Here is a 15850-nt window from a genome sequence, read left to right on the forward strand (position 1 = left end):
ATTTTGTCAGAAGACTACAGCAACTCAAATTGTAGAATTGAGGTTCTTTTTTTCCCACATCTGACATTTGTAAACTTCATATTACCTTGTGATACCTAGACCTAGATTAGATTTGATGTTGTCATTGTGGCTCAGTTTTAATTTAGTAATGTCACTCCAGGCCCCATCTATGGAAACATTCATTATAAACAACAAAAAAGAATAACAAAAAGTGTTTTTTGTATTTCAGACAGGCACACATATTGGTAGATGAGATTGCTTAGATATTGCAGAACATGGAAATAACACAACACAGCTCATTAAAGTAGAAAAGGTTGAACCTTTTTTTTGGATGGCAGATAAATGTCAACCGACGAAATTTATACAGACCACTTCAAAAAGTTGTGAGACATCCTCCTAATAATACAACCTTGGTGATTTCAGTGCAGACTTTAGTGCTGCTTCCTGAAAGTCAAAGAATTAAGTCACCACCCGAGACACCTCAGTTGATTCTTCAAGTTTAGCAGTCAGTCAGTTTGCAGTGTTCTTGTGGGGGTGTTTCGGTCCCCAGATTTAGCGGCACAGTGAGCACTTCTCGCTTTCATGCTGCTCTACGCTACAGGCAGCTGTGGACACAGACCCAGGTTGAGCCTGAGTGAAACAGAGGCAGCTTCCTAGAGGAAGAGAGGCTTTTCCCGGTCAGGCTCTGAGAAAATGTTATTGTCTGTTGAATTTACAGTTCACAGCAACTTAAACCATACCGTCTCTGGCTTTTGTTTGATATTTAGTGTCTGTAACATTGCACATTTCTGATCAGTTGTTAGTGTAGTTATCCTGCATTAGCTCAGAGGACTAACTTGGCTTGTTTACTATATTACATGAACGTCACTGTCACTCTGAACATCTTGCCTAACCCTGTTTTATCTCTGTATGGAACAAAAGGAACGAACAGTCCATACTTGTGTTTAACAGCCAAATACAATATGACTGACATAGTTCTGAGTTGGGTACAAAACTACTTGTAAGTAAATGTGACAAATGCTAAATATCCCATGCGCTGATATAGAACTATGTTACGGTCTACTTTGCTTATTCCTGTATCCCTCTTCTCCTCTTCTCTGTCATCCCTTCTTATCTCTCTCCGCCATCCCTGCTACTCCTCCCTCAGTGTTTCCACTGTTGCCAGAATGTCATCACTATCAAAATTCCAAATTAACATCTCCCCTTTCTTTCCCTCCCTCTGCTTTCCCATATTTCTCTCCCTTTCTCCCCCTCTACTGTCTGCATTCCACAGATTTGCGACTCTAGATAGACCTCCCTCACCACCCCTCCTCACATTCCTCCCTCCCCTTCTCCACCATTCCTCCGTAGATGCCTCCAGATGAACGTTTCGTCTTTACCTTCTCACCCCTCTCCACCCCAACCCTCCTCCTCCTCTGTGTAGTGACTACGTTCCACTCCAGATTCCTGACTCCAGATTGTTGGCGTCTCCTCGGGGAGCAGAGAGGAGGGGGAGGTGGAGGGGGAGTGTCAGCTGTAGACTGCTGGCCTCTCAAATGAATGACATAATTGGCATCCTGAGCATTCACTGGGCTGGAGAAAGGCTGGAGAGGGTGGGAGGTTGGGAAGTCTAGTAATGGCTTTCCAGAGGAAGTGCAGTGTAGATTAGATCCCCAGTTTGGCAACATTGCCCAATTCTGGATACCCATAAATGCTAATTCATACCACACCATCATTATTTTTTGCAGCATGTACTTGCTGCTGGAGCATAAAATTGGTCACGTACACACACTGTACTTTTTCCAACATGTATTCTCAGTGTGTTCTAGCGAGTGACCGGGCCTGCCAGGGAGGCATGAGGACAGGAAGAGGAAGTGTTTTGTTTAACTGTTGAACAATGCTGTGAATGAGACAGCATGGGGCTGTAGCTGGAGTCATAAGAGGGGCAAAGGCGAGGGATGTGGGCCTTCACTTTCAGATCTGAATGACTGTCACTAATGAGTCGGGGGATGTCAGTGTGTGTGTTGGGAGAGACTTTTTTGTATTTTTAATTGTATTATTTTAACTTCAGAAACAGTTAGCCTCTATAAATACAGATGTTGATAAACATTTTACCCCTCTCATTTAAAATCAAGAGAGATTTGAAGGTTATTTAATCTAAAAAAGAATGCTCAAAGAAACAACCTCATCTTAGCTACATTAAGGGCTCATTTATACTCCTTTTACATAAGAAAATAGATGTGTTTCAAACATTGTAAATGGCATTGTCCCCACACTTCCATACATCCTTTATGATGGCACATATACAACAAATAGATGGCACTAGAAGGCACAATCAGAAGTTTCAGACAGCAACAAATGAGGCGATGGTGGAGGAGGTCGTAATAATTTACCTTTTAATGGAGGCAGCATTGTAGATGGTGGTGGTTTGTGAGACCATTAAATACATTGCTACATGTGGATGGGTTACTGCTTTGTTCCATTCCATTTCTTAAATGTCTTAGTTGTCTCCTATGGACGTAGCTCGCTTGAACTACACCACACTGCCCCCACGATTTCTGGTGGTACTGCTCTGTTTTGTCTGCATCTGTAAGCTTTCAGAAATCACGCACAAATACAAACATAATGACTTTGTGATGCAGCATGGCCCAGTGATGTGGTCAGGATTACGTAAACCCAGACCAAGTCATGACCAAGATCAAAGTGTGTCAAGACTGAGTCAAGACCAAGACCAGACCAGTGCATTACCCACACTGCATTACACAATTTTGATAAAATGTGGAGCATTCAAATCATAGGCACTCCTAAAGTTGATCGAAAAGATCCACCCAAATTTATGGGAATTCACATTATTCAGCTCTGTTTTTTTTGCTCAGCAACTTATTGTTGTGTTTTGGTCTTGACCAGTCTTGAAATAAAATTCAGTTCCTCTTTGTCTGAGACCAGGACAAGACCTAAAAAAAATGCAGTCGAGTCCAAAACAAGACCGAAACCTTCAAAATGTGGTCTGGAGAATGGTCTTGAATACTACTACACTGGCGTCACCTATTTGGTCCAAGGAAGAGTACTTTAGCTGTTTTCAAACTAAGCAATTATGCTCCAAAAAGAAAAAATGTTTTGAAAATTGAAAGTGAAGGAACCCTGTGAAATGGCTGAGTGAAGCAGCCTGGGTCATTGCACAGAGTCCACACTGGCTGGTAAAGTGTGTGCAAAGGTAAGAGGAATCAAATTCTGGCCTTGAGCCACATGCACATTTCATTACTTGGTAACCTAGATTTTTTGGAGAAGTGGGGATGTTCCTTCAATGTATGACTTTTCCTTGTATTATTAATCTCCCCCACTTTGATGGTGTATTGGTACAACTTTCTGTCTGTAAAGCTACCTGAGGCCCAGGACATTATCATAACTTCATGCTTGTGGATAGGCATGCAGTTTTTAGGTCACTGCATGCCTTGAGGAAGCAGTCGTCCCCTAGGAAAGATTCATGTTTATGATCAAGGAGGTGGTAGACACCCACATCTCTATTGGTTGGCTGCACTCCATTTAAGTGAAGTTTATAATGATGTAGCTGAAGATCAAACTTGACGCCACAACATGAAATGTAAAATATGTCTCAAAGGCTTGTGATTTACATTTGACGTCTTTCTTACTCTGCTTAGGTTGCATCTAATTGAGCTTCACCAGGTCATGTTCTAGCTCCTGTTTTTAAGTAGCAACTTTTAGGTTATTAAACCTGTCTGTTTGCTATTATCTTGTGTTTGGGAATTAGTTAAATCTGTATTTGTCTGTCAGAGAGGCTTTTTGGAAAGAAACAGATGTTCTACTTAAGAATATTTGAAGTACTGAAAGAATAGAAGCCTTTTTTTCACCCTGAAAGATGTTGCCCTGAGGGGTTTTAGCTGTGAGACTTGAGCTTTTTTCGGTCTTCCTAGACAGCCAAAGTCACGCTCCAGTGTGTTGAACATTTCCTTTTAAACAACCCTCAGTCACACTATTGACGCTGTTAATATTTGGTTACGCTTCGCATTTAGTCATAATGTTATTTAATGTCGTGTTGAGTAAAGACCAGCACAGTATTAAAAAAGCACATTACTCATTACAGAAGCACAACTTATATTTGACTGATGATTTGGCTGTAGCACTCACTGACATGTTGATTAAGATTCAAATATTACATCATTACTGCACTAAAATTTGTTTGTATTGCCAAAAAGGCAGTGGAAAATTAAAAAGATTCTAGGTCAGATCACCACTACTCTGTAGCTGTGTTATTCATGACAGCATCCAAGCCCAGCAATTGAATGCTGATGCAGCAAGGGTTGACTCTCCTGTCCTTGTAGCGCTGCCGGAGAATTAATTGAACAAATGGACCACAAAATGGCTGTACTTGTCCGTGGAGTCAGCAGTGCACAATCACGCAATCGTCTACTGGAGTTACTCACCACAAACCCTTTGGTAGAGAGCAAACGCAGCCCAGCTCATTGGTTTGATAATGTTTACAGAGTGCAAGAGGCTAGAGGCATGTTTGTGGTTCAGTGGACTGTACAGTGCAAATCATACACTGTTGTGAACTTAAATACAGCTCATGTCTGTTTGTCTTGTCATCCCCTTTCTTGACAAATAAAATATTTTCTTAAAACAATGATTTTCTTGTGCCAGGACCTTAAGGCCCTTTGATCAAGCTTTACCCGCGCTCTAACTACACTCCTTTATTCACTGACACCGTCAACTATCCATCCATTATCTGTAACTGCATACCCTAGCCTATCCCGGCTGACATTGGGGAGGTGGGGTACATCCTTGACAGGTTTCCAGACTATCACAGGGCTACCATCAACCATAATCTAAAATAATTTTGTCAAATACTATGAATTTTCCTATTAGTTGACAAAAATAACGTTTAGCTGTAACCCTTTGCACTTATGCTGCAAATGTTCACACAACTCTCACAGCTTTCCTCTTTTATTCAGAGTGAATAGTACCACCATGAATGAATGACACATTCATACCACTCAGAATTAAGTGTCCTCCTAAATGTGCATTGGGACAGCATTTAACACGATTTTCTCTTGTTATAAAAGAATTAAAAAATGATAATTTTGTGGATTGTGCTGCTTTTATACCTGTAAACAGAGTATCAGTCTCTTTGGGTTTAAAGGAGCTGAACATCTTATCCCGCCCCCCACTTCCCCTTTTTCTCAACGAACAGAGAGAGGCATTAGGCAATCATTGCAAATGGAGACTCCCATGAGAAAACAAGTGGGAATCCCCCAACACCCCCCTGCCCCTATCTGTTTAAGACCTTTCACCTTTTCACCAGAACTAATGCTAACCTTCAGCCTGACCTTTGTATTCAGACAGACGGAGACGGTTTAAAGCTCCCACCCCTCTAACTGCCTCTCTTTGTGGTCTGAGGCACATGGTGCATTTTTGTAATGAATACTAAGGCACTTGCATTTTGTAATGCACAATGTAATTATGCATAATTTTGCACTGATTTATTGCAGTGTTACATCAGTGGGGGTGTATTTTAAGTCCTATTTCAGAAGAATTTTTATACTATATATAAGCTATTTAATTACATCTATATTGGTATACAGGCTTTTGCTGCACCCTACTGTGTTGTGCGGACGAGCTTCTTTACTTCCACTTGCTGATGTATAAATGGCCAGTAAGGAGCAATTTAAATTTGAGTGAGATTTGGATAAACAGTGTTGGGAGGGTCGAGGAAACACATAAAGCCAAACACAAGACCACTTCTGCCAGTATGCATCTACCTCATGAATTCAAATTCGGTCACTAATAAGGCGCAGGTCCCAGACGCAGATGTCATGACTGCCAGCCACTGAGGGCCAGCATAATGGTAGCCTATAAGTGATTCTGTGAATACATGAGGAGCCGTATTTCAGTCGTCATCACGGTTAAGATTTGCATGGAATCAGACTAACGACTGAGGCAACAGGACAAGCATGATATTCACACATAAAGATTGTTGCATCTTTGAAAAACATTTAACTGTTAGTCATTTGTAGCCTCTGATTCATAGTGTGGCACTGATTTAATACACAGTCAAAGGTACTGAGACGTCAATCATAGTTTCTTTACTTTCATATCCTCTTTTTTGAAGTCTTGAGTTGCTGGTTTGCAAGCTCATTAAAGCTGTAGGCTTAAACGGTACATTAGCAGTTCCCCTGGGGATGGGAAGCTATGGTTGACCTCTAAAGCTAAAGGACATATTGTCTGGGTCAAATACAGGCCACTGTCTGTCTCCACCTCCCTTAGCTACCAGACAGTGGTAAAAGCATTATCCTAGCATGTTACTTGCTTAGATGGATAGGCTCAGTTTGGCGTGACTGTTACTTTGATTTATGGCTTGTTTCAGACTGTGGAATGGGGCGACTCACCTACAAATGGTCCCACAACAGCAGCTGTTTCAAATCCTTTTGATAAACAATGGAACAGAGTTGACCTCTTTTTGACCATTTAAGTACTATCACAGCTTAGTTTAAGATGAGGGCAAGTTTGGGTGGTCAGATGACTGAATCAGCAATATTTAGTGAAAAATGTAATGTCAGCACATAGAAAAGGACTGTGTACAATTAGATTTAGACAAAATTCAGAGGAATACTTAGGTTTTATTTAATTAAAAGATGTCTTTTTTGAAAAGAACTCTAAAACACAGTGAATTGAAATCTGATAGGCGGACGTTGGTAAGTGTCACATCAACACCAGAGTGGGTAGATAACAGCCTAGTTAGTTACAAGGATTGCAATAGCCAACAATATCTTAAACTTGGTGGGAAGATGAGCTACCTAAACTCTCTTGTTCATACAGTATTTATCAACACAGGCTGGCTGTTAATTGATAACCAAATACTAAGTGTTTAGTTGTGACTCTTGGGTATGACTCAGCTGTCTTATTCCAGCCCTTTCATTTTGAAACCATTGTATGGTTAAAAAGGGCTAAAAGAAGACAAAATGATACTGTGGTGAACTTTTCCCGTCCACAAGGTCAGGAATGAATTGTAATTCTTTTATTTAATAATAGACATCCAAAGAAGTATTTGTAGAATCCCCTGCCAAAATATTTAGGAGAGTCCCAGGTGATGGTAACATGATTATCATCTGCTTAGTTTGTTAACAGGACACTAATGTGTTGCCAGATTTATCGTCTCTCCTCTTACTGTTAAAGTGAGGGTTTGTGGTGGGGATGATGATCCACGGACAACACTGAGGGCAGCTTCACCCCAGGGCTTCCTGGTCGTTTACTGATTCCTAGTTGACCTAGCTTTCCGTGTTAGGATCTGAATGAGTCTGGTCCTCTGCCAACCCTGGGTCACCATGGCCTGCCTGCTCACGTGGCAGCTATTCAACACTGCTGGATCCCCACAGGGTGCTGAGATGAGATTTGATTCCTCATTGATGCTAGGGTCCGCAGTGATACAGTCTACATAAGGCCAGATAAGATTATCAGCTTATTTAAGCATGTTGATCTAAATCCTTATGGGGCTTCTGTAAAATGATATTCAAATCTTTAGGGGTGGTCTTAAAGTGGTGGCTCACATTTTTCATGCTACCTTTGTTTTCAAAATATACTGATGTTTTCTTTAAGTTTCCTGCTCTTTTTAAATTTCTTTTGTGGTATTGATGGCACTGCTTTTTATGTAGAGACTCAGTGCTCAATTGCTAAAGGTTAAACAGAGAAACTTCATTACACAAAGCTAAGGAGCCCTTTATTCAAATTTCAGGGATGAGAAGTTAATTTGCCCATCTATAATGCAGCGCTCTTGCTTTAAGAACACTTAACACTAACACACTAATGCATATACATGTCCAGATGGCTTTACCGTGCACCTTGCTGTTGCATAAATCTCATGATACTCACAGTACTTTGTCACATGGCTTTTTTAATGTGAGTCAGGCTCTTGTAGCATTGATTTCGAAAAATAACCAGTAAGTAAATTATGTGCCTCATAGAAACCTGGATATCTGTCTATCCATCTATCTGGGAGTTGGTAGCAGTTAGTAGTTTTATCTCTTAAAAAACTTTGGTCCCCTAGTTGTTATTGTTGGTCCTTTGTCTAAATCCTGCCCTCTTTTGAACTTTATTCGTCATCATAGTCGTCAGTAGCAGCAGCCTGCTGTGCCTGGCAGTACAGTTGGTGAGAGGCCATTGATGACAATGAGAGAGGCTTTCCCCTCTGAGGTAATTGTGCCTGAGACACTGGAGCAGTGTGCAGGTTAATCCCTTAATCTTCATTAGCATAGTTTTGTAGCTGAGGAGCCAAGTCTGTATTATTGCTCAGTTGAACATAGTAGCAGCTGGTTAACCAGTGTTGCTTCTTCAGCAGTTGTTATCACCCACTGCAAACCAAATGACACATGACAAAATCTATGACTGAATAATAATATGAGGAAGGAAATGCACTTGGCACGTTTGGTAGACCCCACGGTTACACACACAATCTGTTCTGTTGAATAAGCTCAAACCCAATTCACCCCTTGCTCCTACCACGTAGCCCTACGCCTCAGTTTTACACGTTCATGCCGAGGGGTTGGGTGTCCTGATTCTTGCAGGGATAGAGGGGAAGGGTGAAGTGTTATGGCTTTTTGAATCAACACACAAATCAATAGAGTAAACTTGTTTATCTGAAAGTATGTAAGGGCTGACCCAAATGCTTCGAAGCTTCAAAGCTTCAATCGTTGCCATGGTAATCAACACCCAAATCAGTATTCGAATGCTTTGTTTTTTCTTTTTTTCTTTTTGTTTTTTCACCAGTAAAGTGGTGGAAGAAATTGAAAGGAGGTGGTCAGTGACAGACATGAATGAGGCCAGTGTCCTCAGCACAGTCACTGACCCCTGCTTAAAGCTATTGAATTAGCTGTCCTGGTGAGGCAGAGGCACAGGTGAGACGAAATGTGGACGTTATCCTTGGCTGGCAACTGTAGTGAAGCGCTGCTTTGTATCTTGTGATGCTGTCCGACCCGCAGCATTTGAGGTATTATTAATTGTGGAAAAAGTGCTTGCAATAATCCAATCTTCAGACTTCTCTTCCTTCTCTGTCACTGTTTTTCTCACACACACACACACACACACACACACACACACACACACACACACACACACACACACACAGCAGTGCAAAGGCCTGCTAAAGAAGGGTCAGGTTCGGGTGGTCCCATCGTGTATCATCAAAGCTTTGAATATTTACTTGTAATTATTATTGAAGCTTCAAAACTCCTACAATACATGTGTGACACAAACGGGTTGATCCAACACCAGCAGTTGAATCACTAACTAGCATGTTGTGTAGCTAGGCTAACTACAACAAAACTTGTTTCAAGTCTCTACTACACAAGGCAAACTGATCCACCAGCATTCTGGCATTGAAGACGTCGTCTTTATCTTGCATTTCTCTGATTTGCTGCTGACACCCGCAAAAGTATGCCTGTGGTGAAGCAAGAGCAATCACCACAGCTGAAGATGGCGTATTTAAAACGTCTGGCTACAAATTTGTCCCATCTGTTTATGTGAACGCATGGAGGACTGCTGATGATGAATCAGGGTCGTGAAGGGTTGTCCCATTTCACAGGGGAAAATTTCAACCACCATCTCTTGTAATTCTGTTATGAGGGGCAAAGGGGCACTCAAAAACAAAGGGCTTAGTGAGAAATGGGATTTAAACATAACTAAACATAACTTTTGCTTGTTTACAAGAAGACCACACAAGACCTGTTTAAATAAGATTTCCAAACCAATAGATGGAATCAAGTTTTTGCCAATCCTCTGCTGCTAATGATTTGGAATACATGTGCACAAAATAGGCTAATGCATATCATTATGTCCAGGGTTAAGGCCGAAGATGATGACCCATTTTAACTTTGGTGGCTGATTTTTGTCTCTGAGTTGGATTCTCTGTCCACAAATGTTCTGCCAAGATTTCTGGCCTCTGTCTCTCCTGTTTTTCTCCTGTCTGCCGACAACATGGTGTCCGTTTTGTCCCACAGGAGGCTTTTCTGGCTGCCTCCGATTTGGCCTGCACCCATACTGTCGGCTTTGGCAGTGTAATTTCCCCTGACAAGCTGATGGTTAGTGTTCATCCACTCGGGCCCAGTCAGTGTAATTTGGTTTGTGTTGAGATCGTCTGTTCCCATGTTGTGATTCTGTCTGATTTGTGTGACTGTGTCATTTTGGTTACTGTCAAGGTCTCCACATTGAACGGGTGTAATACTAGGTTGGTTTCCCAGGCCTGTCCGTATCTTTTTCGGAAGTGGTGCTTGTTTCTCATTCGTGGCAGGTTCACATGCTCTAACATGATCTATTGTGTGATTCATGTACATGATGTCTCCAGCACAGCACTGTTTTGGCGTATAGGGGTCTCAATGTAATAACTCTGTATTTCCCTGCTGGTATAAACATCTGAAATGATCAAAAAGTCTCACCAACTCTCTGACCCTCTGTCTGATAACTGCATGAGAATTCTGTCTTTTAAGACGCATAGTTTATTCATAGACTCTGTATCTTATTTTCTAAATGAGGCTAATGCATGCGTAGTTGGCTGCAATAAATAATGCATCCAGCAGCATGCAAGAGCACTCACACTACAGGCTTTACATTGTGTTTTAGATGGTGGACAAAATTCCTTTTGGCCGCCGAATCGGTCTGTTTTTCAGCTTTTTTTTAAACATCTAATATTGCAGTATTGGGCTTGTTGCTTTATTGGACACTGACTACAATTACATGCACACGGGTTATGTAAACAGTATAATCTGTTTGGATATTCAAAATTATGCCTTTTCCGAATTAAGTATTTTACAATTAACGTGAGATATGCCAGTATTAGTTAGGTTTTAGGAGCATTCTTTGAATATGTCTACAGCGCATTCAGAACATGCGTCTCAACAGGGGTTTTTACCACAGTTTGCGCCACACGGCTTCTTCTTCTTTTTATGGTCACTTCTGTGTGTTGTCATGGATACGCAGCAAACAAATCAGCTCGCCAACAGTTTGCAAGGTTGTCAAGTAGAAATGCATGCCCAAAAGGTTGTAGGGAGAGACATTACCCCACATGCCCATGTAAAACTAATCCCGTCCGAATAGTGCTTAAGGCTGTGATATGGTTGGGATAAAAAGGGGTCATATACCTGCATTGATAATGAAGTGGCAGTCCATGACCATGAATAGAAAGAAGTTAATATAGAAAATGCGTAGATGGGTGGAAGCACTTGTTTATTTACCTCTTTTTTTACTGTCTCTTTGTGTAGTGTTTAGCACCACCTCCAATTCATTGACAGAGAAGTGATTAAGGCGTCGTTCTGTCTGCAGCCTGTGATGTTTATACAACTCCATTTTCCATCTCTTAAGTTCACTGTTGTGTTTATTACCTGCATCATGTTGGTTTTCTCTGCCACTGCTCTTTATTGTTGCTGCTTGGCCTGCTTTGTCTCGCTCCATAATTGTCACAGGATTGTCTAGCCAGCTCTAAACAAAGCAGTGGCCTGCTTCGCCTCACCTAGGCCCTCCAATACAGACATTTAGGGAAGAAGACAAAAAAGAAAGCCAACAGCAGAGAAACCCAAACACAGACTTATTCTCTTACTCTGTCCATCGCTGTTGAAAGCCATTGTATGTTGCCTGTGATGCAAACCCCGCAGAGACTTGCTTCATACAGAATAGAGTGCTTGTCTCCTAAATATTTCACAAGGAGAAAGTCTTTAGACTGGTCTCCTCGCCTGTGATGGGACAGTACGAATGGACAAACTAATATGTTGGCAAAAAGACAGCAGTAATTACTCAACAGAAACTGTGTCAAGTTTAACAGCCAAGACAAAAACTAATAAATAATTTAATATTTAAGTTAGCTGCACTTTTACTTAAAATATCACTGGAGAGAAGCAGTTAGCCTAATCAAAACGTTGCCACACATTTACACTTTACAACTGTGCTTTAAAAATATTAACTTGAAGAATATTTTTGAGAGTTTGTTATTTCACTAGCAGGGTGAGAGATGCAATATATCAATGGAACAACTATGTACCATTGAAGGCTGACTATGTATATTTGGTGATAGCCTATTTTTTTTGCAGTCTTTGCCCTGTTTTTCTTTAAATTTATTTTTGTCTAATTTGTGCACATCTCATTTTTAACCTGTCATTAACATCTCTCTGTCTTTCCTCTCTTCCAGTCCTCTGTGCAAAGAACCTGGCAAAGAAAGACTTCTTCCGTAAGTACAGCCTATTTTTACATATTGCTATTTCCGTCCCATTCCCTCCCTCGTGCATTAGAATGGGCTTTGTCAGCAATGGCAGCTTGCTGGCTTTTGAAGCCATGCTGTAAATGAAGTCCCTCAGGAGCTGCCTGTCTGTTATACGCACCGGGAGGCTCCGCACGCACAGGGACCCACCGGTAACCTAACTTCTAGTAATAGGTATCAGATCCACTGGTACAGAAGCTCAAGACCTAATTAAAAAAGGCTTTAATTAAACTAGACAGAAATTACACCTCAATGGCAATGACAAGAGAATAAACGCAAACTTCACTATGTAGTCAACATGACCTTTCATCCTCTGATTTTCATTATGTTGTGAAAACGTTACATGGCATGTCAGATCATGCATATTTTGAAAAATAGGAAAAATATTTCTATTTTTACTAGAAAACAAGCTAATGAGAACACAGAGAAACTGAAGAGTAAGATGGGACTCAATGGATTAAAACACACAAGTGTACACAGACATTGATAGATTGAGATGCTGATAGCTGGAGGTCATTCAAGGGGGAAGTAGTATGTTTTGTTCCTGGCTTCTAATTTACTATTAGTTAACATTTAGCTTAAGGCTGTTTCTTCAACCTCTGCTCAGGTGATCAGGGCAAAGGATCCATTCATGTAAGAGGAGACATGTTATTAAGTTCCACTGATGAGACATTTTCACTCCCACGCAACCCACATTTTAACCTTAATTGCTAGTTCTGATCACGGTAAAAGCACTAAATTGCAAAAGTGGTGTGGTGTTTATCTAACAATTTGGTTCTCCATTAACCTGTAAGTCATGGATACAGACAATAGCAGGCTTATTTTTGTCTTACGCGCATGCGCACGCACACACACACACACACACACACACACACACACACACAGAGGGAAGTCGGACAAAAGTGTAAGGGTGAATGAACAGGTTTGACTTGTGTCAGTATCGGTGCCCAAAGGTATATACTAACGTTTAAAATACATATACATATATGCACAGTCACATGGATAAACACACCAAGAAGAATCCTTTTATCAGATTTCCAGCTGACTGAGATGCTGTGAGAAGGCTTAGTTGTGGAGAAGAGTAAAAGCTTTAATGTCAAAGAGGGGCAATTTGGCTCACAGACAGCAGTCAATAATAATAAGTTTAAGAAGAAAGAAGAATACAACAATAAATAGATAAGATAAGTATAAGATCAGTTACTTAGTTTCTGAATCTTCACACAACACCATGATGTTGTCGCACTCTGTTGAATTTCCCCTCTGGGATTAATAAAGTATATAAAATTAAAAAAAAAATAAATAAATTCTCTCTTCAGAATCGACATATAGACCTGAACCAAATTAACATTATTAGGATCAGAGCTACTGAGAGGAGCTTTGCTTAGATCTATCAAAAAAGCAGCAATTGAAATCCCCCATTATATGGTCCGTATGGAGAGGCAGTGCATTGGCCGAAAAGCAGTCCAGGAAAACATTGGCTATTGTCTAATGACAAGTGTTTTATATTATTTACTTTGTTTTATTTATCTGCATTCCTTTGCAGATATCTGTTAACAGAGATTAGCCGATATGACCAGTGCACAGAAGAGGAAGTCTTGTCTGGATATCCACAGGCTACACCGGATCAGCCTGAAATATAAGCCCTTGCCCCCGTCAGCTTATTGTCATCAGACAATAGCCATTGGGTTATGAGATTAGGTGAATAAAAACAGCTGTGAAAAAATATTTTATGAAATTGTCTTGACAGAGAAACGGTTAAAAACTCAACATTGGGGAAATTCTCTGTTGTACTTGAGTCTCTGAGGCTAGTCATACTCCTGCATGACTAGCCTCAGCCCTTAAAAAAGACCAGTATCAGGAGGAAAAAACTTGAAACCTTCATGATAGTAGGATGACAACAGATCAGATAACAGCACAAGCAAATCCCCTTTCAACTGGGCACAATAAACAATACTAAGAAACAAGAAAGCAAAACAAACAAACACAGGAGACTGCTGTCATGGGTCACCAAAGATGCGGCGCCCTGACTACAAGTCAAATGAGGCTTGAGCATGTCACACCATCACACACGGATTTCCTCCATCAGAGGGGTATTGGTGACCTCACTGGGTTTGTACAGTGGCTAAACAAAACCTTTTCACTTCCATCTGTCTGCTTTTACAGGGTTGCCAGATCCTTTTGCCAAAGTGGTGGTGGACGGCTCAGGACAATGCCACTCTACAGATACTGTGAGAAATACGCTGGACCCAAAGTGGAATCAACATTATGATCTGTAAGTCAACAGAACTGTGGAGCAGCATCACATGTTGCTGTACACGGCTTATGCCTCATTGAGAAACAAATGTAGTGTCTGTGTGTGTGATGATTTGTGTATGACGTCACGCGCCACCTGAAATTTGAAACAGTACAGACAAGCATTGTTGTCACAGAAATGCAGCATACTGGTTTTGCTCTCGAGTGTGTCTCAGTGTGTAACTGCTATGACAAGTGTTTCAGGAATGCAGATCGAGTCGCCTCTTCACTGTGTGTAGAAACACCCATCTATAAAGCTTTTGAGTTGTTTTACGTGTGAACAAAACATCTTGAGGGGTGAGATTATAGACATTTCATACCTCAGACCTCACCAAGACGTATGTATATGAGATTTTTTGGGAGAAAAACACAACTCATAGTGCTGTGAATTCCTTCTTTCTGAGATAACAGATTATTCCTATTTTGGGTATTAGAAGAAGGAGTTTGCCAACTTGTTTTGCACTCCTGAACAATGTTCCTCTGTGAATTGGAGTTTGTCTAATTCATATTTTTCTGGCTTTCTCACTTTCTCTGAGTCAGATTTGGCTTTTGAAAGGCCAACACACATTTAGAGTGCTGTTTTATTCTAGTAATCTCTTTCAGGGTAAGCTGTATATCGGCCTTTAAGAATCTTCTTGAAACCTGATTTTTCTGTCAAGGACGCTTTCACTTTCTGTCAGTCTTAGAAATGTATACGCAAATCTGTATTTCAAACTAAATCTATGAACAAACCAATAGTAAAAAAAAAAACAAACCAAAGAGATGCAGGAGGAAGAAGCTTCTCTTATTTGCTGGTTACATCGCTAATAAAGGCTACAACCCCGTACTGAGGTCTGTGTCGACAGGCCGTTACAAGGAGTGTTCACCCCAAAGGACCCGTGGAAACCAAGGCTGTGTAGTGATGAGAGATGGAGGGAAACAGTGGTAGAGGAAGGAATGAAGGAAAAACCGGATAGAAGAAATACTGGGAGGTTTTTAGTAGAGAAAGAGACATGAAAGGAAGGTAGGAGAAAGGGATGCACTCTAGAATTACAAAAGAAAAAGAGGGAATAGTAATGATAGTTATAAGATGACAATACGTAGCACACTCTGAGCAGATTGATAATTTCTTTTATAAAAAGGTCAAAAAGTTAAATTTAATAGTTTAGCAACAAAAATCATGTTTTGGATTGGCTGGTTGGCAGAAGAAGAATTTTGATGATCGATTAATTGTTTTAGTAATTTCTCAAGCAAACACTGCAAACATTCCAGCTTCTCAAATGTGAATGTTATTTGTTTTCAGTGATAGTAAACTGGATATCTTTTGTACTGCTGGGTTTTGCACTG

At 40.7% G+C, this 15850-nt stretch overlaps 1 protein-coding gene across 1 annotated transcript in view; it reads left to right on the forward strand.

Moving 5' to 3' along the window:
- Positions 1 to 15850, forward strand: part of LOC126389725 (E3 ubiquitin-protein ligase SMURF2-like) — a 71935-nt gene that overhangs the window by 17941 nt on the left and 38144 nt on the right. Inside the window, exons 2-3 of the mRNA XM_050043551.1 lie at positions 12164 to 12202; positions 14396 to 14504. Of these exons, the coding sequence (XP_049899508.1) occupies positions 12164 to 12202; positions 14396 to 14504 (148 nt within the window). The remainder of the gene's footprint in view (positions 1 to 12163; positions 12203 to 14395; positions 14505 to 15850) is intronic.

This window comes from Epinephelus moara, chromosome 5 (genome assembly GCF_006386435.1).
Source record: "Epinephelus moara isolate mb chromosome 5, YSFRI_EMoa_1.0, whole genome shotgun sequence".
Taxonomy (NCBI): domain Eukaryota; kingdom Metazoa; phylum Chordata; class Actinopteri; order Perciformes; family Serranidae; genus Epinephelus; species Epinephelus moara.